The sequence below is a fragment of the Sphaeramia orbicularis genome, chromosome 15 (assembly GCF_902148855.1).
Source record: "Sphaeramia orbicularis chromosome 15, fSphaOr1.1, whole genome shotgun sequence".
Lineage (NCBI taxonomy): Eukaryota > Metazoa > Chordata > Actinopteri > Kurtiformes > Apogonidae > Sphaeramia > Sphaeramia orbicularis.
This window is the reverse complement of record NC_043971.1, coordinates 4,525,383-4,549,990: the sequence shown is the minus strand read 5'-3', so window position 1 is coordinate 4,549,990 and position 24,608 is coordinate 4,525,383. Positions and strand designations below refer to the sequence as shown.

The 24,608-nt window shown below is 38.3% G+C and overlaps 1 protein-coding gene across 12 annotated transcripts in view; it reads right to left on the bottom strand.

Annotated features, from left to right (window-relative positions):
* The window catches only part of col13a1 (collagen, type XIII, alpha 1), a 228,620-nt gene that overhangs the window by 75,415 nt on the left and 128,597 nt on the right, over positions 1-24,608 (bottom strand). For 10 of the 12 annotated variants that reach the window (XM_030156714.1, XM_030156718.1, XM_030156720.1 and 7 more), the window contains exons 5-12: positions 23,107-23,142; positions 19,426-19,452; positions 11,620-11,670; positions 6,245-6,280; positions 6,003-6,029; positions 5,719-5,745; positions 2,606-2,632; positions 2,498-2,524 (exon numbers count right to left, since the gene is read on the bottom strand). In XM_030156714.1, coding sequence (XP_030012574.1) covers positions 2,498-2,524; positions 2,606-2,632; positions 5,719-5,745; positions 6,003-6,029; positions 6,245-6,280; positions 11,620-11,670; positions 19,426-19,452; positions 23,107-23,142 — 258 coding nt within the window. The remainder of the gene's footprint in view (positions 1-2,497; positions 2,525-2,605; positions 2,633-5,718; positions 5,746-6,002; positions 6,030-6,244; positions 6,281-11,619; positions 11,671-19,425; positions 19,453-23,106; positions 23,143-24,608) is intronic. The other 2 variants (XM_030156719.1, XM_030156723.1) reach the window with 1 other exon arrangement.

Below are 24,608 nucleotides of genomic sequence, written 5' to 3'. Positions count from 1 at the left end.
TATAAACCTTGGAAAGGAACTAAAGTCTTGTATAATGTTTCCATTTCACTGGCATTTTGTCAGAGACTAGTTGTCACAATGGTTCCTGAACACAGTAAAAATAGGACCAAGGGTTCTGAAGTCCAACTGCATATTTAAAGACATTACTTGACATTTGTTTGACATCAAAAACTCAAAAATAAATGTTTCTCAATTCTTTGAACAAACTTGGTAGACCTTGCCCCAAGGAACCTCTGCTGTGAATTTCAGTTGATTCTGGCTGATGGTTTTGGAGAAGAAGTTTCTGGAAAAACACTTTACGGACAGGTGGACAAACTGATACCAATAGTCCATTGGACCTTCAGGCTGTTGGACTGAAAACGAGGCTTACACTGTCAGGGGCCAACAGCTTGGGTATATCCCTGAAATCCATCTGATCCTAATACAGTAACATTCTGCATTACCCCATTATGGTCCAATTGGACAATCTTTTTTTCAGAATTATAGACTATGGGCCTGATTTACTAAAGGTTTGTGCGTGTAAAAACATGCACAAACTTGACTGCGCACACAAAAACACATTGAAGCTGATCTACTAACAGGACGCACCGAGGTTTTCGCCTCTCAAATGGGTAAAACAGCTCAGGCAACCCATTTAGCGTGTTTGCCCTGATGAATATGCAATATGGCCATTTCTGCTAGAACGCACAAAATCATTGGGAGGAGTAAATGCAAATATTTATTTAGCGTGTGCAATGTGATTTACCAAACCTGAAACTGATTGCGGTGGCTGATTTTCCGTCTATATTTAGCGTGTCAGAAAGGCAGGTTTAAACTTAAACAAAACTGGCTGCAGTAGTTGTGACGAGGAGGAGGCATAGACACAACACAGAGAACCAATCTGTTCTGATCACATCAATATTTTTGGAATGACGGAAGAAAAAATAATAATAATTTGAGACATATGGCCCCCCACTGTATGGGCCTGCCCCCCCACACCCGGTTCCACCAGTGGCACATCACCAGGACCGACTACTGAGAGATGACTCTCTCTCGCGCCGCGTGCAAGGGAGACCAAATGGGACGGGTTCTAACGCTGCACAACACACACACCCACACACACACCCACACTCACACCCACACACACACACAGCGATGTCCACGGTGTTGTGACTGGACTCCTGAACTTTCTATATAAAGACTGATGTGGAGGGTTTTCTCTCATGCCCACAGACTGAAAAGTTTTCGTTCACCATACAGAGCGACATAAACAGAGAAGGTATTTATTTCACTAATCACACACTTCACCAGTGATAAACAACAACAGAGAAATACCTATTCACCCCTCTGTGTGGAAAAAGAGCAACTTCATATTTATGAGTGCTGGCCTATCCCAGAGCAGTTTTTACAGCGTACTGTCTCCATGACGACAACCAATAGCGCACGCAAAATCCTCATTGAATTAGGGTGGTCTCTAAGACTTTGCACCTATTGTCATTTGCGCAGGCAGTCTGAGCTGATCACCCCAGACACGCAAATCAATAGCATGCACATATTTTAGCACGAGCAAGCACATTTGCGCCCGTTATTTGCAATCTTAGTAAATCAGGCACTATGTTTCAGTGTGTTTAATATCGGTTCTTGTATCGAAGTGAAGAACGCATCTCACCCATTGCACCATCTTGAGGTGTTCAGAGAGAGCACCTTCAGCCACAGACTAATCCCCCCTCGGTCCAAGACTGAACGCAGTAGGAGGTCCTTCCTGCCTGCTGCTATTAGACTTTTTAATATCGCTGTGCGATAAATTATTATTGTATGCTGTGCATACTTAGGTGTGTTAGGTGTTTTAGGTTATTGTATTATATACATTACTTGTATTGTACATATATATATATATAGATAGATATATAGATATGGATATATAGATATATATATCTTTTATTCTGTTTATTATTTATTTATTTGTTCCATTGATGGCTGTTTGTGGGATGTTCATGCGATGGGTCAGAGTGTTTTTCTTCTTGTACTGCTGCTGTTGTAACAAAGCAATTTCCTGCAAAGGATCAATAAAGTATCTATCTATCTATCTATCTATCTATCTATCTATCTATCTATCTATCTATCTATCTATCTATCTATCTATCTATCTATCTATCTATCTATCTATCTATCTATCTATCTATCTATCTATCTATCTATCTATCTATCTATCTACATACAGTAGATACTAAACCATCACCAAGGACAGGGTTGAATTATCGCACACTCTTTTATCAACTGGTTTCCTCAGCCTTCAACACATTGTTTTTCTTGTCTTTTTTCTTATCTCCATCCTCTCTTTCCATCATGTAGAATATGACATACCCACAAAGTTTCACATTTGAAATGGGGTCCATGAAATAGGACCAGTTCCTTGTTGGTAAAAAGGTGATAACTGATCCTTTGAGTAAGTAATTTGACTACTTAATCTATCAAAGCTGACTTGTAAAGGTTTAAGTTTACTGGTTCTACATCTCACCTTCTCTCCTTTAGGTCCAGGTTCTCCCTACAAGACAACACAGGAAAGTCAGATATTTAGCTTTAAAGATGAGCAGCACTGTGTTCTGAACAGATGTCAGATACTTACTGGAAGTCCTTTAGGACCACGCTGACCCTGAAACACAAAAACATCAGTTTCATAATAAAATAATTCACCAGGACAGAACATGATTCCTGGATGAATAAACATCTTCAGTTTTCAGTCAAACTGATTTGTTGTTAGAAGAGTCTGTTCTAATTATTCTTTATGGACAAAGCAACTCGGTTTGACTTCCCATCAGGCCCTGGGGTGTGCCTGGTCGGAGCTGTCAGCTGGTTGATTAATGAACTCAGGGAGAAGGCCCGGCAGGACACATCCAGAGAACCGCATGCTGGTGACCCCACAGATTCGACAGCTCCAAAACCACATTATGAAGCCAAATGCATCTTTATACATTTAGCAGGCGAGCAGCGAGAGCCTCATTCAATCTGGTATGACATATGTCAGGAAGCAGACTGACAAAAAGGCTCATTACACAGCCATTAATCAACATTAACAGGATCCAACCCCACTTGAACCACTGCGAGGGTTTGTCATTTGTACTGGCGTGGAGTTGAGTGGAACTGGACACAGTAGCCCCCACTGCTCTGCTTCAAAAAACAAACTCCACTGTGATGAGTTCCCCTCCCAGTCTGACCGAGAAAAATGGTTTTCAAACACAGACACGTGAGAAGGTTCTGAAAATCAGCAGCAAGTCATGATAAAAGCCAGAGCGTCAGCCAAAGCAGGACAGCGCTGAAACAACCGACTCCAAGGCATCGGTCAAGACAAACAGTGGCCTTTTATTACGAAAATCTGAGCTCTGCCTGGAGAAAATCCCACAGGATGATGCAGACTGGGGAGGAATTCTGAGAGGATGTACGCCATAAAAGAACTTTAATGCTTGGTTTGATTTGATTTTTTAAAACTTGTGACCAACTGGTCAAAATTGCTTTCGTGCTAAGTAGGGATGTAATGATTACCGGTATAACAATAAACCGCGGTAAAATTGCAGACAGTTAGTATTACCGTTTAAATTCTTATTATCATGATAACCGTGTTTGATTACTGCACTTTTCTGGAGAAAACGCCTATGTAAAGATCTGCTTTTATGTCAAATATTTGAGTATAGTTTTAATTTATTACAATTTTAATTGTATATACCTAATATTTGGAACCAGTATTCACTTTTAAAGTCTCTGAAAAGGTTCGTTAAGCATCTTTGTGTTATTTATGCAATAAATTATATACATTTTTCAAATCAGATTTTATATTTTTTGTGTGTGTGTTTTCTGGCCTTTTATGTTTTTATAGTAGGTTAAAGTGAAAAAAATAATAGACAGATTATATAAATGAAGTTGTGCTGAAAAAAAAAGATACCAAACATGGGTATAGTAAACATTTGCTTATATAGTATATAAAGGCAAAATCAAAAGGACTGAAAAACGGACAAAATAGGCTCAGACCACTAAGGGTTAATATTTGAATGTTTCTGCAACAGAAGGTACATTGCGCCAATTATTTAATTAGTTTTTTTTTTTTTTCAAAATACAACTTGGTTAAATTATTTCAGTGTGTGTATAATTACTTTTTGAACATTTTCAGCACAATTTCAACAATACCGCGATAATAATGATAACCGTGATAATTTTGGTCACAATAACCGTGATATGAAATTTTCATATGGTTACATCCCTAGTGCTAAGTGGTATTTGCAAATGTTTTAGAGTTCAGTTTTAAACATTAGCATAATGCACTCTATGAATGGCATCTTGACAAGCCCGTTCACATTGCAATGACTTTTTCCTCTGACAGTCTCATGGACTTCATAAGACAGTTCAGTGGAAGCTTAAAGCCACAGACTGGCTTTGGCTCTGCAACAGCAGGTTGTCTTCAGACCATTAGTCACGAATGATTCTGAACCGGATGATGTAAAAAAAAAAAAAAACGAGGCTGAATTCTACTGTGATTCCACGGCCAATAAAGAATCATACAATTTGAGAACATTGAATATTAATGTTGAAGAAAAAGCTGCAACTGTCCCGAAAGTCTCAGCAGGACTCACTCTAAAGTTCCCCAGTGCCCACTTCAAATTGTCAAGAGTTCTAACCTTTAACTCTGACTGAAAAAGTCAGTTTGTTGCTAACGGTTCTCATCTGTTAGCCCGACACTTAGCAGATTGTTAGCCCTCTGTTACCCACTGTTGACTCACTATTAGCCTTTTGTTGGCTTTTTGTTTTCCACCATGTTAGCCCACTGTTAGCCCAGCATTGGTCCACTGTTAAGCACCTTGTTAGCCCACTGTTAGCCCAGCATTGGTCCACTGTTAAGCACCATGTTAGCCCAGTGTTAGCCCAGCATTGGTCCACTGTTAAGCACCATGTTAGCCCACTGTTAGCCCAGCATTGGTCCACTGTTAAGCACCATGTTAGCCCACTGTTAGCCCAGCATTGGTCCACTGTTAAGCACCATGTTAGCCCACTGTTAGCCCAGCATTGGTCCACTGTTGAGCACCATGTTAGCCCACTGTTAGCCCAGCATTGGTCCACTGTAAAGCACCATGTTAGCCCAGTGTTAGCCCAGCATTGGTCCACTGTTAAGCACCATGTTAGCCCACTGTTAGCCCAGCATTGGTCCACTGTTAAGCACCATGTTAGCCCACTGTTAGCCCAGCATTGGTCCACTGTAAAGCACCATGTTAGCCCACTGTTAGCCCAGCATTGGTCCACTGTTAAGCACCATGTTAGCCCAGTGTTAGCCCAGCATTGGTCCACTGTTGAGCACCATGTTAGCCCACTGTTAGCCCAGCATTGGTCCACTGTTAAGCACCATGTTAGCCCACTGTTAGCCCAGCATTGGTCCACTGTAAAGCACCATGTTAGCCCACTGTTAGCCCACTATTGGTCCACAGTTAAGTACCACGGCAGCCCACTATTGGTCCACTGTTAAGCCCCATGTTAGCCTATTGTTGCTATTTGCTAGCCTGCTTCTGTTAGCCAGTTTCTGAGCTGCATAAATCAATAGACAGTACAAAATAACAGGCAACTAAAATGACCCCAACAGTGAAACAAAGTTCAACACAATTACTTTCTTTTAGCCTCGACTTAGTGTTACTTTTTGTGTCTAAAATTTCAAACCAAACATTTCCACAAATCTAAATGGCAAATGGAAGGAATGCTCACCATGTCTCCCTTGGGTCCGTTCTGTCCCTGTGTGAACATTGAAACAGTGAGAGCACATGGTAAAATAATTGAAACAATCTAAACAGACACCTTAGCAATATCCACAGCATGTTTGAACCCCACCTGTAACAACAGCCACGGCGCTAATAGAGATTTTATTACAAATAATGACGGTAATTAGTCTTAGCTTAATTATACTCATTATAATCACAGGGTGCTTTGGACTGAGCACTAAAGGAGCTTTCAGGTATTTCAGTTTTGGACAGGAACACTTGTGCACTCACAGGCTTGCCATCCAACCCAATAGGACCCTAGAATAAAAAAAGAGGACATCATTTTCATCATTTAGATTCACTGTAGAGGCCTTAGCATTCAGTTCAGATTTTGGACACTTTTACCGACTGAATGAACGTAAGCCTCTCACAAAATCTCATTAAATGTCTGATTTCAATTGAGTTTTACTGCGGCTTGGACTTCAGAAGGAATCTTCTACAAAACTGAATGAGTCATAATATCAAGTTCTTACTGGAAAGCCTGGGAATCCTCTTGTCCCTGGTTGTCCCTAAAGGGCAACAGAAGAAAAAACAGAAATCAGTGTGTTTGTTCAACAGAATCACATGCAAATATGCAGGAAGAAAGTTAATATAAGAAGCTAAAAGTGGGCCGGCTTTGACTTAGTGTTTATACCTAATCAAACTGATTCAAGTTTTAAAAATTGGTCACACAAAGGGATAACAGTATGTTGCAAGATAATGGATAAAAATAACTTACCAAGTTTTCAAACAATGCAAAAAATATGTGATTTGGAAAAAAATGATTTTTTTTTTAGGTATTTACAATTTCGACAATATCTCTCTTCAAACATACTAAAAATGTGTAATTCAGAGACCAATGAGATAATTCAATTACCTTCACAAGCTTACTCTAAACAATGTAAGTCTATTATTTCTGAGCTCTATCAAGGCCTGTTAAAAGGCAAAAGAAACTCAACAGATTATATTAAAAAAAAGATGGGAGAAAGAATTGAATACTGTTATATCATGTGAACAATAGGACAATATGTGTGAATCTGCTACTTCTACCTCCTCTTCAGCTGAATGGTGAGAATTTTGTTGGAAAAATTTAGTACAGTTCTTTATAACGCCAAAACAACAGTTTAGTGAAAACTCGAGTGCTTCTACTTGCTGGAGGGGTTGCACAGGGGGACACAGAGGCAAACCACACCCACATTTTTGGTCCTGTACAGAAATTACAACTTTTTGGAAAGGTGTTGGAATAAAAATAGAAGAGATTTTGGGTTTTAAATTGCAACAAACCACTCTTCTACTTTTGTTGGGGGATCTTCCTGATGATTTGACAGTGAATGACAAATACCTCCTGAAGATTTTTGGTGCTGCAGCATAAAAAACAATCACTCGAAAATGGCTTCAACTTGAGCCACTGGTGCTAGAGGACTGGATGAATGTAGTAGATGAAATTCACAGAATGGAGAGATTTACATTTATGTTGAAGCTGCAAGCAGAGCTCTACATGAGAAGATGGAACAAATAGATTAGGTTCCTTGAAGACAACTGATGTGTGGTTTGTCTTGTGGTCCTGGGTGTGTTGTGTGAGCTCCTGCTCTAGAGATTTGAATGTGTGGCTTGATTGCTGTTTTATAACTCTAACCAATGTTCTGTTGCCGACTGTTGTTGTTTGTTGATGTTTGTTAAGTTTTGTATATAACTAATAAAAAAATAAGTGTCAAGAAAAGAAGCTAAGTGTCTCCCCTTGATACCGCACATGCACTAAAGTCTGCATTTAACTGATTCTCACATTAGACGTGATATGGAAGAATCTGCGTTTTGCATTCGTTGCGTTCTCATTGAGCAGGTGGAAATTAAATGCTGTAATGCAACACTGAAAACAGAAAAATCTAATAAAGATGGCAACTAGGTGCTCAGTGACTATATGTCAATAACAATTATCCCACTGGCTCTGATGGTATGTTAAAGCACTTTTCAGTCTGTCTTCAGCCTGGTACAGGACATTTAATATCCATGGGAAAACCAATGAAGGGAAAGTTAAGATGTAGGAAAGACAATTACAGTACAAAGTGGAGGTGAGCGTGACCAATGAAATGGGCTCGAGGACCAGATGTTGAAAAGAACATTCTGAAGCTGGAGTGGAAATATTGGCATTTGCCCATTCGAACAGAAGAAGTGACGAAGCAATGTAAATTTAGACTATTTCGGATATCGGCATAAGGGGACGTCTGTGATTGAAAGCTAAGCAAAGTCCGACCCAGACAAAAGTGGGATAACTATTACTGTAATTGGATTTTTACAATTTAAAGAAATACAGAATCATGTCACTATTATTTAAGTTTTTAATGGAGAGAGGAGGGATCTTAACATTTAACCCATAAAGACCCAAATATACACCAGTGACCAAATGATCTTCTGATCTAAACTGTTTAATACCTGTTGATCCACTAATCCTATCAATCCATGTCAATAATTGGTGTAAAATACAGTTCTTCATCTTTTCGTGGTCATCAGATATGACCCATTTAGACGTTCAGAGGCTCTGTACTTACAGTGGAAAAACCGTCATCTTCTACAACATTGATTCACCAGTAAAGCCCATGGAGTTGGATCAATGACAGTGAATGGACACACTGGGTTTATGTTCAGTTAATGACAGATTGGACTGAAAAAGACACTTTTTCTCAACTTCTCTCTGTTTTTGGTAGGATAACCCCAAAGTGTAATCTCAGCATGATGATGAAAGTACATGATCAGTAAAATAAATAATGGAAAATTCCTGATTTTCCCTGAAAAACAAAGCTAAATAAAGAGGATAATATTATGATAGATGGTAATAAATCACTTAAGAAAGGTTAAATAGAGAGAAAATGTATTTAGGAACTAACACAAAAGTAACACCGGGTCTTTATGGGTTAAGATGAAAAGGAAATGGATTGAGGCGGAAGAGGAATGGTTTCATATGTGGAACACACACCAGTCTATAACATCTTTGTGTATCTTGGAAGAGCACAATAGGAAAATAGAATTACACTCAAATTAATGGCATATATTTATCTATAGCATGATAATTACAACCAGAATGATTACTAAAATTCCATGACCTGCGATATTTAAATCATGTGTGTGAGGCTTAAAAAGCTTGTTCTTTGAAGACACCGCTATAACTATAGCAGAGCCTTTTAATGGTACTGGGCCGAAATACTATTTAAATTCACTATTTATGCTTTGTACAGAATGTATTTTTTATCCTGTGTTATTTAGACTATATTGTTATTATTGCATTTTTGCTTTATATTATATTCTCGTATCTGTATTTCATTTTTTAATTGCTTGTCAGCTGCTTTATGTAATGTCCTGTTTTTTCTATTCTGTATTTACTGTGTACCAGCCGGGGTCTGCCAATGGAAATTAACTCTTAGCAAACTGGTGTAATTGTGTGATTGTACATTGTCCCTGTCAAATAAACAATATAGTGAAGTAAATTATGAGTATCTGCATTGCACCTTCATAATACCAAAGGAAACACTGTGTGAAGTCTGACAAAATAAAAATTTTGATGGGCGAGTCGAACAAGGCCATAAGAAAGAAAAAGAAAACAACAGAGCAACCAACACAAAATGCATGGATGAAAAATCCAAATTGAATAAATGGTGTGGAGGTACTGTGTCATGATAAAAGAGCTTAAGGGGAACAGTATGAAAGACCATCTGTTTGTATGTCAGTGACAGGATAAAACAGTGGTCTCAAACATGCGTCCCGGGGTCCAAATGTGTCCCACCAAAGGTTCCAGTCCAGCCCCTGGGATGAATTTGCAAAATGCAAAAATTCCACAGTCAAGGCTGTGGAACTCATTTTAGTTGCGGTTCCACATACAGACCAATATGATCTACAGTCAAAAAATAACAGCAGAATAACCTACAAAAAAGAATGACTACAGATTTTCTTCTCAGTTTGATGTGAAAATAATATTATATTATGCCTATAAATAATGACAACTTCAAATTTTTGTCTTTGTTTTAGTGCAAAAAATAATATTAAATTATGAAAATATTTACATTTGCAAACCATCCTGTAACAATAAAATGTGAATAACCTGAACAAATATGAACAACCTGAAATGTCTAAAGAAAATTCAGCACAATTTTAACTATTTTCTACCTGTTACTAAGTGTTTAGTGTCTTTGTGGCAGATACTTCAGGGCAAAAATAGGGCTGACAAGCCACTGCAGGACCCACAGAAACTGAAGTCAAGGTTATCATCCGGACTAATGGACCAACAACGGTGTCTTTGGAGATCTGATCCATAATGCACATGTAGAAATGATAAGTCGAGGCATAACATTGTTAAATTTGCACTTATTTTTCTTAAGAAATTTCAGTTTTTTCAGGTTATTCACATCTTTTTTGTTTGGATAGTTTATAAAAGCAAGTATTTTCATAATTTAATGGGGTTTTTTTGCACTAAAACAAAGACAAAAATTTGGAGTTGTCATCATTTATAGGTTATAATGCAATTATTTTACTGGTCCGGCCCACTGGAGATCAAATTGGGCTGAATATGGCCCCTGAAAGAAAATGAGTTTGAGACCCCTGGGATAAAAGAATGAATATGCACAGGAACAAACAGGTTTCAGTGTAATCCAGATTTTTCATGTGGTCCCATGGGAGTACACGTTCAAAACACAGATGAAACTACATAACATTAAAGAGGCGGAGGCTGGTCTAAGCTGTCGTTTTCCTCGGTTGTCCTCTCCTCTCTGCTAAAGTAACTCCTTTGTTCCGTCTAACAGGAGCCTCTGGTGGTGATCTCACCTGCTGTGCCAAATGTTCCTACTGACATCTCCCTGTAAGTTCAAGGCTCAGCTCCTACTGCTACTGCTGGCAGGTTTAGGTCTGGTATTCATTAGAAATGCCTATTACCATCCAGAAGGAGTGGGCACACACAGGTAGAGGCTGTAATAACCGTTGACTACAAAAACAGATGTCTGCTCCACTTAAGTTGGCTAACCTCGCGGTACGCCACAAGATGAGGAATAAAACTAGAAAAAAAAAAGTAAAGTTTAAACAAAGAGGCCATGCAGCTGGAAATAGAGGAACAACCAAGACTAGTGGTAGATTCCCTCCTCAGATTAGGTATCAAGTCCACACTAAACATTAGGTTGAAACTAACACCAAAGGCTAACCTGTATCCAGTATTGTTTTCAGATCCTCTGGTCATGTGATATGACATTTAGTCAAGTTAGTTTATTTTGAGAGGATTTCTGAAACTACAGCAACTCTGAACAGACTTCTTCTTCTTCCTTTATGTGTTTTATCAGCTGGTGGCATCCAGTTATAAGCGTTAGCATCTACCATGTTGAACAAAGTTAACCCTTCATCGGGCAAGTGACTATTTTTGGTCGTTTCCACATACATTACGAGACAGTGACAGTATTGATTTGGGCCACATTTGCCTGCAGTCTGAACGTAGCCTAATACTGGCCTGGATGGAGTTTCTCACTGTGTTTCCTGATATAACAGCCATGTCTAATGATCCAATTTATGGCTGAATCACAGCTCCAGTCAAGCGGAACACAATGCTGCTGTTTTCACACAACTGGTAATTATATGTGTTATTCTATCATTTGTGGCGTATTCACTCAATCTCACATAAAGCTGGTTTGGCTGGGCTCATGTACATGTGAGCCCAGTTCTTTACAAAACTGGAACCAAACCAGCCTCTCCACTGTCCCGTTCAATCACCCAGAACCTGAGAATCTGTCAGTGTTTTGACCCTGATGTGTTCAGCAGATCTAGGTCTATTGATCTGGCAGCCGGCTGGATGCATAATAAAGTGTTTATTCTATTTAGAGTGTGAGGTGAAGACACTTACAGGAGGTCCTCTTGGTCCGATGATGGACAGACCAGGCTCTCCTGGTGCTCCCTACAGACACACAGATAGAAAACATCAATCAAGAAGGAAAAGGAGAAGATGGAGAGTGGATTTCCCCACACAGATCTACACATATTCAATCATGGACATCACCTTTCATACAAATTAGTGTGGATAAGGCCAGTCAGAAAAAAAGAACATATGGAAATTGTGATTAAGTGCAATAAAAACTGGTTAAAAAAAAGAAAATATAGCACACAGCACAAAAATTAAACACAATAGAATGAAAGAGTATAGATACAGATACAAATACAGATACGCTTTACTGATCTCCAGGGGGTATTCAGTTGAGTAGTATATATTAAAATAGACGAAATTATAACAATAAAACAAAAGCACACACAAAATAAAAAAGAAAAAAAAGAAAATCATCTGAGGAGGCTGGTTTTAATTAGATATATTTATACTTTTAGGTATTAGTATTAGTATTAGTGCACATATTAGCTCATTCTTTGATAAAGAGCTTCAGCAAAGGACATTCAACTTGTAAAACACATTGGACAACCATTGTAGACATGTATAAATAAGTAAAACATAACATTTCGATACACATTTTTCTGAAATAGTTACTGTATGTCTGCAGATGTTGTCATAGTAACACTATACACTGGTGTTTTCATGTGGATTATCAGGGGTGTCTGTGTTACATGTGGACCAACAGATGACAGGGACTTGACCCCATCACTACTTCACTAAATAGACAATTAAATGACCTAGACGGAGCCGAACTATGCACATTTCCATCGCTGTTGTGACCTCTAGTGATATTTTATGTTCTTGCATTCACTCATTTTTGCATTGGATGTCTGCAATGAATAGATAATCATGGAAGTGCAGAGCTAGCGTCTGAAAACGGACATTCACATTAACACCAAGAGGCAATTCAGAGTCACCAATAGATTGATTTTGGCCCAATCCCATTTCACCTCTTGGCCCCTCCCCCTCCATTTTGTGCGTTCACGTGAAGGGGCAGCTGGAACAGACACAAGGCGGAAACAGCAGGAGCTCTCTTCCCTCTGCATATTTCTCCAGCCGTTTCTGCGTTTCAGCCGTTTCCACGTCATGTTAGTTTCATCCATATAAAATCATATGGTTGTACTGCCGCTGCTGCTGTCAGGTGGCTGCGCGAACTTCCCTTTCCCACAATGCACGTCGCGACAAAATTCCGAAGATGCCCGAGTTCCTTCCCGGCTCTGTTTGTAAACACATGGTTTGTTTCTGGTGGATGGCACTAAGACTCTGTTCACCATGATGCAACAGATTCAGGTGAGTAATGACAGACAGACTGACAGATTCATGATACTGAGGATATGACTGAGGTTTGACAGATCTGATAAAAAAATTGGTCATGAAAGTCTCCCACAGCTTTAAACTCTATTCTAACTCTTCATTCCTCTGCTGTACAGACAGTGCGATGGCCTCTGGGCTCCGGTTTGGACCTAAAACGTCTGATTTGTAGCCTGACAGCTCCGTCTACACACTCCACTTCACACAGCGCAGAGGCCAGACCTGACCCCACTCAGGTTTCCAGCACTTTCCCTAATTAGCTCTTCTCCCTCTGAAGGGGAAACCCTACCACGGGGACGAGTCGAAGGCTTCCAGACATCCGTCAAACACAAAGGTGACTCCGACCATTTCTGAATAATGTTGGCTTTAAGGGGCAGAGTATTTGTTTTCTCACCGCTGCTTTGACGGCAGATGCATCACTCAGAGGCCAGAAGGTGACGGTAATGACGGAGGAAAAAAGGCCATTTTCAGTTACTTTCTTTTTTCTTTTTTTTTTTGCAGTTTTAGTAGATTAGACAAGTGAAGATCTACAGATACCCTGGTAAGTGGATTGGATTACTTTGAATGCAAGGGGCTGAGGTAACTAGACAAAATCAGAAGCACAACGAAAAAAAAATCCCGACCCATTCAGAGTAAATAAAAGCAACGGCTGCAGTATCACAAGCAGACAAAACTATGTAGATCAGGGGTCTCAAACGTGTGGCCCGGGGGCCAAATGCGGCCCACCAAAGGTTCCAATCCGGCCCGTGGGATGAATTTGAAAAGTGCAAAAATTCCAGTCAAGGCTGTGGAACTCATTTTAGTTCAGGCTCCACATACAGACCAACAATAGCATAATAATCTACAAAAAATAATGACTCCATATTTTCTTCTTGGTTTGATGTGAAAAAAAAATTATACTATGTCTATAACTAATGACAACTTCAAATTTGTGTCTTTGTTTTACTGCAGAAAATATTTACATTTACAAACTATCTTGTAACAATAAAATGTGAATAACCTGAACAAATATGAACAACCTGAAATGTCTACAGAAAATTCAGCACAATTTTAACTATTTTCTGCCTGTTCCTCAGTGTTTAATGTCTTTGTAGATCTGATCCATAATGCACATGTACAAATGACAAGTTGACACATAATATTGTTAAAATATTGCACTTATTTTTCTTAAAAAATTTCATTTTTTTCAGGTTATTTACATGTTTTTTGTTTGGGTTGTTTATAAAAGTATTTTCATAATTAAATTTTTTTTTTTCACTAAAACAAAGACAAAAATTTGGAGTTGTCATTATTTATAGGTTATTATGCTATTATAGGGCAGTGTATCGGCAAGAATCTGGCGATATGATACTAGGATCACAATACGATATATCACAATATATCATGATACTGTTAAAAAGGCTTTTTTTTTTTTAAATGATTATTTCCTTGAAGAACTGAATTACAGCAGAAATCTGCACAAATACTAAACACATTTTTATTTGATCTCAACAGGATCTAATGCTATATCACAAAACGTTCCTGTGTTCAAACTGAAATTGTTTTACAGACAGTACAGTTTCAGATCCTGTTCAAATGTTCATATTCTATTAGTTCAGAACTAACATCAGAACATTATTTTAGTTCAATCCCAACAAAAGACTTAACATTATTTAATAAAAGAGTGTTAAAGAATAATAAATAAAAAACAAAAAACAAAAATGAACCTCCATAATATCTGCATTTGAATAATTACCTAAAAAATATCGATACAGTACTCTTTAATATTGATACAATATTGTGAAATGAAATATCGCGATATATTGCAGAGCCGATATTTTCTTACAGCCCTATGCTATTATTTTACTGGTCCGGCCCACTTGAGATTAACTCTGGCCGAATGTGGCCCCTGAAAGAAAATGAGTTTGAGAGCCCTGATGTAGATCTCATTTCCTTTCAAATGAATTTTTTTTTTTTTTTGGAGGCCAGACACAGTCGAGTGTCCATCTGCTGTGGTTCTTTTTTCCCTTTTAAAGTCCAATCCATCCATGTCTTTGGGTTTTTCCTCTCACATCCAGGCTTGCTTTGCCAGTTGCTTGCCCCAAACACCCTCCCACTAAAACCCGCAGAAGCCATTTATTTGAGGCGTGCAGTGTTCTGGAAAAGCTCATCTTCACTCATTCTCTTCCTTTCCTGCTTCTTTTAAAACAATGATCTACAGCCAAGTGTATAATTTCTGTATTTCTTCATCTGGTCTCCACGCTGCCAGCTACTGTAAGAGCCTCGGCCGGCGCACACAGGACGAACACTGATCGCATTATTACACTGTGTTCCCTGCAGAGACATAAAAAAAAGGGAAGAGAGCGGCTGCGACTATATTGTCTGCTTCTCCGCTTACCTTCTTGGTGGTCAGGTTACTATTTCTGCTCCCTCACAAGTCAAACCTTAAATAAAGAGACTGAAAGCAGCTCTGGTTTGGCTGACCTTAGATAAAGATGCCTGGCTGGGAAACACACTTTGGAATATGACAGTCAAGAATGTGCTTTTTTAATTTGTCTTTTTTTCCCTCTATACATTCACAAATACTTAACAGGGGTTGTATGGGTTGTAACAATTTAATTTTAAGATTTTGATGGCTGCATTTTAAAACATATTTAGTTTGTGAGACGTGATGCTGTGGGTCTCTTATCACTCCCAGGTCTTATATTTTAAAAGGGAAGTGGGCGTGTGTGTGTGTGTGTGTGTGCGTGCGTCTCTGGCATCACACTAAATCCATGTAGAATTGACCAAGGTTATTATCATTAACGAAAACTAACACAATGACGAAAACTAGAATTGTAAAAACATTTTCGTTAACTGAAATAAATAAAAACTATAATTAAAAGAAAAAAACGATAACTAACTGAAACTGTATTGTGTGCTTACAAAACTAACACGTATCAAAATTATGGATAAAATTCCCTCCCTTTTCATCTTTTGTCAACGTCGGATTGATACGAAATCGATTTATTTTGCTCTAGCAATTTTAGCTAGTGCCACCATACAACACTTCACGGTCCATCACTTCTTGTTTAGTCGTCGTTTTGTCCCCACTCTATCTGGAAAAATGGAGACTAAAGTTGGGAGAAAGCCTCCTGTCCTGTCTGGGATTTATTTGAATATGACGGCGAAGAAGAGAAAAGATACGACAAAACTAAACTTAATACTAAAACTAAGCATTTAGAAAAAAATGAAAACTAATAAAAACTAGCAAACCTGCTCTAAAAATGAATTAAAACTAACTGAATTAGAGAAAAAAAGTCAAAATTAAATAAAACTAAACTATAATGAAAAATCCAAAACTATTATAACCTTGGTTTACGGAAGGAAATAAGTTTTTCCTCCGCTCCTCCTCCTGGGATGCAGAATTGTGACATTTGTCACATTTAAATGACATAAAGGTCAGATAAATGCGACCTGGCCGTTTAGACTGAAGTCGCACTGGAAAATATCAGATCCGTATCAGATTTAGGACCACATATGAAAGTGGTCTGGGTCGGATTTGAAAAATGTGATTAGTGCTGTTCAAACTGTCTTTAACAGATCGGATACAGGTGGGCACAAAAATCAGATTGAGGTCACATTTACCTGCAGTCTGAACGTAGCCTAAGAATGGTCGTGGTGAATGGTAGAACAAACAGTCCTTCAAAATAAAACAGAAACTATCCATTTGCTAAAATCAAAAACCACATTTAAAGACTAAATAAAAACATAATCTGATGAACATTTCAAAACTAGACTAACTCAAGCTCTCCTTTTATCATGTGCAGACGTGACAGACCGGCCTTTCCGTTCCATTTACTCCCTGTGCAGGGTCGATCATTGCATTGATGTGAATAAAAATTCATCATTTTGATTTGTGTTTCCTGTCACTGCTGACATTGGCTGATTCGCTGCATGTTTACCGTCTGCGTTGACACAAATGGGAGATATCGAAGCCTACAGTAAAATCAGACTAACATGGAATTACCACCACGAGGCCAATATCAATGGCTTTCCTCCCATCTGGCAGCTCATATTTATGGTAACTCCAACACGACACCGAACCGAGACTGAACTGTTGCTCAATCGGCTCCTGATAGAATATATAGAAGTCTGTTCGTTCTTGGAGAATCTCCCCGTGTGTGTACTCTACTGTGGCCTCTATAAACGTCTCCCCACTTTCTTCTGGGAGTCTTAAATTAGAACTTTCAGACGCTTATGTGACAAATTGTTACTATTGTGTTTCACAGTCTAAAGAGTGCAGGTAATCCAACCAGGGTGGGAAAACAGCTCCAGAATGTGACCCTCATGCTGTTTAAAAATACAGCCGGACTCCCGCATATAAATCACACGCTACCTAAACGCACAATATAGAGCAGCGCTACCCGCTAAGTCACATCCGAACACCATCTCAAGTGACAGAATATTTATTCTTAACTGTACAGGACAACTCATCCTGCTTCTGCTGATTCAAGCAAACCGGGTTAAAACATAGTCAGAGAAGTGGAGATGGAAACGGATGCTTTTAGTCAGAATGTCAACTAGGGGTTAGGGATGTAACGATTACCGGTATAACGATAAACCACAATAAAATTGCAGACGGTTAGTATTACCATTTAAATTCTAATTATCATGATAACTGTGTTTGATTACCGCACTTTCAGGGGAAAAAACCCTACATAAAGATCTGCTTTTATGTCAAATATTTGAGTATAGTTTTAATTTATTACAATTTTAATTTTCTATACCTAATATTTGGAACCAATATTCACTTTTAAAGTCTTTGAAAAGGTTCATTAAGCATCTGTGTGTTATTTATGCAATAAATTATATACATTTTTCAAATCAGATTTTTTTGTGTGTGTGTTTTTTGTCCTTTTGTTTTTATAGTAGGTTAAAGTGAAAAAAATTATAGGCAGATGGGATAGATTAAGTTGTGCTGAAAAAACAAACAAACACATGGGGATAGTAAACATTTGTTTATATAGTATATAAAGGCAAAATCAAAAGGACTGAAAAACGGACAAAATAGGCTCAGACCACTAAGGGTTAATATATGAATGTTTCTTCCAAGAGAAAGTACATTGTGCCTATTATTTTATTTGTGGTTTTTTTTTTTTCCAAAATACAACAATACCACGATAATAATGATAACCGTGATAATTTTGGTCACATTAACGGTTATATGAAATTTTCATATCGTTACATCCCTAATAGGGCTGTGTATCAGCAAGAATCTGGCAATACGATACAAATTACAACACTAGGATCACGATTCGATATATCATGATACTGTTAAAAGGCAATTTTTTGTTTGTTTCTTTTTTTTTTTTTAAATGATTATTTCCTTGAAGAATTGAATTATGCCAGAAATATGCACAAATACTAAACACATTTTTACTGGATCAGAACAGGATCTAATGCTATATCACAAAATTTTCCTCTGTTGAAACTGAAATTATGTTTTATGTACATTACAGTTTAAGATCCTGTTCAAATGTTCATATTCTATTAGTTTATAGCTAACAACATAACATTATTTTTGTGCAATCCCAACAAAGGAACTAGCATTATTTAATAAAAGAGTGCTAAATAATAATAAATAAAATATAGACCAAAAAGAAAAACAAAAAACAAAAATGAACGTCCATAATATCTACATTTGAATAAATACCTAAAAATATCGATACAGTATTGTGAAATGAAACATCGCGATGTATTGCGGAACCGATATTTTCTTACAGCCCTAGTGTCAAATGGGATATTCTTTAGATGGGCTATAGAGTACAGGTGGAGTAGCAATAGTTACTATGTACACTGTAAAAATAAGTGTCTGATTTAGATAAACTGACATGGATTTGGAATATTTATAATAGATCTTTTCATTTATATATTTATTTACTTATTGAGACTTAAACTTGTTAAGATTATTTGACTAGTTCCAAGAATTTTCATTTTGAGCAAACTTTAGCAATTTTAATCAATATTTAAAACAAAATAAGCTCCATTGTTGGGGGATGAGTATGGAGGACACAATAACTGTTTGCCCTCAAGACATTTTTATTTTTTTAATGCAGTTTTGCTTATATATATGTCTACTGAGTCATTATATCTTCATAAGACGATGGATGGATGGATGGATGGATGGATGGATGGATGGATGGATGGATGGATGGATGGATGGATGGATGGATGGATGGATGGATGGATGGATGGATGGATGGATGGATGGATAGATAGATAGATAGATAGATAGATAGATAGATAGATAGATAGATAGATAGATAGATAGATAGATAGATAGATAGATAGATAGATAGATAGATAGATAGATAGATAGATAGATAGATAGATAGATATCATGAATATGGTGGTTTTCCAGTCTACCCTGTTTAGTGAACAGATAAAATATGACAAAAACCCAAAGTTCTTATCCAGCCCATGTGATCCTAAACTTACCTTCTCCCCTGCTCGTCCCTTTAAGCCCTGGATCAGTCACAGCAGTCGCATGCAAAGAGGTGTGAAGGAGGGGAGAGAGACACAGAGAGAGGAACCAGGGTTAGCGTTATGTGGAGAGGGTTCAGAGCATGCAGCATCCTCAGGACCACACATACACAAGAGTCAGTCCAATGGAGCTACGTGGACTAAAGCAGGCCTCGGTATGCTTCAGACCAACTGGACCAGCCACACTGGGGGGGCGGGGCTTAGAGGGGCAGCATCAAAGGCTCCGTTCACACTGCAGGTAAATGTGGCCCAAATCCAATTTTTTACCCATATGTGACCTGTATCCGATCTGCTGAAGACAGTTTGAACAGCACTAATCTGACTTTGTTCAAATCCGACCCAGACCCCTTTCATATGTGGTCCTGAATCTGATACCTATCTGATATTTTACAATGTGACTTTAGTCTGAACGGCCAGGTCGCATTTATTCAACTTTTACTTCACTGAACTGCGACAAACGTTCCAACTCTGCATCCCAGGAGGAGGAGCGGAGGAAAAACCTATTTCCTTCTGTAAACACAGTATGTGTCTGTGTGGTCATGTATTACGTCAGGACCTGTTTAGTGCATGTGGGTCACTTAAGGGCCGCATTCAGTTCAGACTCAAAACTGATAGAAGTCGCATTTAGGGCCAGATCTACTAAAGGTTTGTGTGTATTAAATCGTGTGCAAACTCATTGCACATGCAAAAAAATGTACAAACTGATTTACTAAAAGTGCACAATAAGGGTTGTGTCTTTCAAAGGTGCAAAATACCGCATCTGCATCCAGTTAATACATTTGACACAATGAATATGAAATATAGGGTGTTTACACGCAGTTGTGCATGTGCTGGGAGGAGAAAATGTGAATATATTAATTTAGCACACGCAAAGTGATTTATCAAACCAGAAAGCAATTTTGCTCATAGAAACTGCGTCTACATTTACCACATCTTAAAGGGACGTGCAAACAGTTTGGATGCATAATTGCACACACATGGAAGTGGTAAGGAGACAAAGAAAGGATGAAACGAGATGCAGAGAACGCATTTTTCACCCTCGTGGGAATATTTTTGGAGTGACTGAAGAAACAACAAGTGTTCAGAGAACGCAAACCTCCACTAAGCACCCTGAACGGTGTGCATGCGTGGATATACTATTTCTTTTTAAATTCAACAGTTTCCAGGTTGTTCCATACAGCAGAAAAAGCTGAAGCTTGGTACCAGTCATGTGTCTGTCAAATTAGATTCAATTCCAATTACTATTTGTTGAGTTATAATGAAAATCGTGTAGTAAATGGGATTTTCAATGTTAAATGTAAATGTCCACAGAGTCCACATTCCACAGTGGATGTGGACAATTTAGCTCCAGATACAAGATATTGTTCTAAGCTACAGGTGGATCAAACTGGAGGCTAATCAGAGTCATTTAGAATTTTTTATGAATTTTTGAAAATTGCTCAATGATGACAGATAGGAAAATTGTAGATTTTGTGACCTTGCTGTGACCTTGAACTTTGGCCTACTTGGACCAAAATGTAATGGGTTGGTCCCAGGGCCTAGGCCTATCTGTGGGGAAGATTTGGGAAAGATGGGTGGAATAGTTTTCCCGTAAAGTTGCTAACAAACAAACAAACAAACAAACATGCAAACAAACAAACACACAAAGCAAAGTGATCACAATACCTCCTGGCAGAGGTAATAACTGAGACATATGCGCCCCCCCCACACACACACACCGCCCCCTTCCTTAGATCTTAGTAGATCCGGCCCTTAATGTGGAATATGAACAAGCACACACAAAAAATCAGATTTCACCCAAAAATCCAAATTGTGCGTTAAGACCTGCTGTGTGAACGGAGCCTTAGACTGGCTTCGTGAGAATCGTCCTGTTTGTAAAACTGCTGTGAAACTCCATCGGCGTGTTTGAAAAAGGCCTCAGAGCCACAGTGGGGAAGCCTTCCAAAGAAAAATTATACCTGCTGTTGAATATTATTCACATTACTGGGTCTAAAAGAAATGTTCAAACTAACCAAATCAAATGTGTGGCAGCCATGTAAATTACAGGCCATTTACTGCACAGTAAGGAAGTCAAATAGGTTTTGGAGATTTGGGGTGGTTACTGTGCACTCCTGCTGCAGGCTGGGTGGGCTGAACAGGACTTCAGGCTCAACATGTCATAAATAACACAGCAAAGGAAAATTATACACAGCTAACACTTGTGAGACAGCTGGGGTTCTGCTAACATTCTGTACACATGAGAATATTACACTTTAACAACATAAAACACAGTTTCTGCACTTTTTCTGATCTTTTGCATTCAGATCATTATTAGCTATTGAACTGTTAAATACCCTCACGTTTCCATCAAATATGACTACAGATTTTGTTTTTTAATCTGAACTAAACATAAAAATAAGCTAAATTTCTAATAATTACTTACTAAATACTGCATTTGACATACTGATTAAATGTTATCATATCATATTAATTTGTTAAAAGCTGCAAATTTTTTATTACATTTGCAGTTTATTACATTTGTGGGGTTAACAGGTGTTGTCTAACATATTAAGCATTACAACTACAATGACTTTAACCTGTAAATACTGACTGTTTGAACTGTGTTTTTGCAGGTTTTTTTGGTGTCCTGTTGGAAAAGATGATTCCACATTGGTCTTACAGTGTACCAAAACACTAGTCTATTTAGGATTAGCATTACAGTGTGTCTGTGGTTGTTGTCATGTACTGTAAATAACCGCTATTGACCCTTTGCACGTTACGTCACGCTCTGTTCGCGCCGCAAACAAGTGCCATGACGGACAGCAAAAGTGCCGGACTGCATACTGGACGGCAAACCAGCTAATATTGAATTTGATCTGAATGCTCTCGTTTTTAACCCTGCTTTACACGTACAGCGGTCGCACACAACAGTTCATTTGAGTTTGGATGGCATGCCGGGGGAAACATGTTAAAAACATACAGAGCTAGCTAGCTAACATTAGCTGTATCTTTCTTTACCATTATGAGATCCACTCCTCTGCCATGAGCGCAGTAGTGACTGGGTAGTCTAACCTGAGACTAAGAACTGGGATCATCCAGACTTTAGTCTGCTTTTAGATCAGCACCTGTGTATGGGGACACTCCATTTAGAACAGAATGGGACAGATCGTGTGCTTTAAACTCCGGTAGACTGGAGGGTTCTGCTAGATCCGTAAACACATCAGGAGGGAAAGGGTATGGGTCAGTAACTAGCCCTGCTATCGCTAGCTTCTCCAAATAGCGTTCTTTCTGCTGTCCAGTAAGGTAAGTCACTTCACAGGACAACTCCAAAACTTTATTTTCAGTGCTGGTAAACATAATCTGCCACTCATTCGTTTATTTATGTTGCTTTTGCCGTCCACCATGGTGCTGCACCCCTAGTCATGTGATAACTGTGACGTCAGTGCAAAGGGTCAATAAAACAACTTAAATTCTGAAGCATTTAATTGTACCTGTGGTTTAGAGTACAGACTTGCTGTAAGCCTAGAAGCAATAAAGACAGCCTATTTCAGAGGTAAACTCCACATAGCCTCAGCCCTGTGTCACCTCCTGCCATCATTTTCTCCAAATGCAGCCGCTACTGCAGGGCACTTAATGCACACGCCCAGGGTCACTCACCATTCGTCCAGGTATTCCCATACTTCCTTTGTCACCCTATTGACCAATGCAGATGCAGAGGGAACAGGGGTCAGTGAATCAGTTAGACTGAAGTGAACACTTAAAGGGACAACGCACCATTTGGGACTTATCTGTCATTTTCAGGTCATTAGAAGGACTATGACCACTGTGTGACCAGTGTGGTTCTGTTAGCGGTGTTAGAAATGATCGCTGAATGATAAGTCTGAATGGCGTGGTGTCCTTTTAAGGAATAGAAGAGTCATTTGTTTTGAAAAGGGGTTAGTAATTTAACATGCAGGGTTAATTACTGAAACGAGGCTGGGGACAAGGGCAGTCATGCTCAAACCGAGACACTGCAGAAAGAAAGACAAGGATGTATTTAAGATATGCAAAACTGACAGATTCAACAATTATTGGAAAAACTGGGTTGATTTTATAACACTATTCAGTGCGGATTTTACTTGATAAGAGTAATGTGTATATAGATCCATGTAAACCCTGGGTTCGTGCTACACACTTTAAATGTTCAATGTTCATCTTACACAGGGGAAAAGAATGGAATGTGAAATATACTTGTTTTTTCCCTTTAACGATATTTTGGGTTGCTTTGTATATTTTTAGTATTTCTGTCAATGCTCCCATCTGATTATGTTTTTGTATTTTTGTTTGTTACCTCCGCCAAAGAAGTTATGTTTTTGCCGGCATTAGTTTGTCTGTCTGTCTGTGTGCAAGATAACTCAAAAAGTTATGGACGGATTTGGATGAAAATTTCAGGAAATGTTGATACTGGCACAAGAACAAATGATTAAATTTTGGTGATGATCAGGGGGGCACGAGAGGGGGCATGGGGGGACCCCACTGATCTGCCTTGGCGGAGGTCTGCGCTCTCCGAGTGCTTCTACTTTGTTTATTTTTCTTCACATACATGAAGTCATGAAGTCATGTATACGATGTAAAATGCTAAGATAATGCTGACTGAATAAAGTAAATATGCATAAAATAAATATGTTTTTCATCGGCGTTGGTTTTCTATTTTTTTTTAATGTGTTTTCTGGCCTTTTATGTTTTTATAGTAGGTTAAAGTGAAAAAAATAATAGGCAGATGATATAGATGAAGTTGTGCTGAAAAAAACAAACATGGGTATAGTAAACATTTGTTTATATAGTATATAAAGGCAAAATCAAAAGAACTGAAAAATGGCCAAAATAGGCTCAGACCACTAAGGGTTAATATTTGAATGTTTCTGCAACAGAAGGTACATTGTGTCAATTATTTTATTCGTTTTTTTTTGTTTTGTTTTGTTTTTCAAAATACAACTTGGCTAAATTATTTCAGTGTGTGTATAAGTACTTTTTGAACATTCTGAGCACAATTTCAACAATACCACGATAATAATGATAACCCTGATACGAAATTTTCATATCGTTACATCCCTAGATGGAATAAATGCTGCCTGTATCTGCACTCCTCTGTTCTGTTGATTTCTGATTTTGACAGAGGT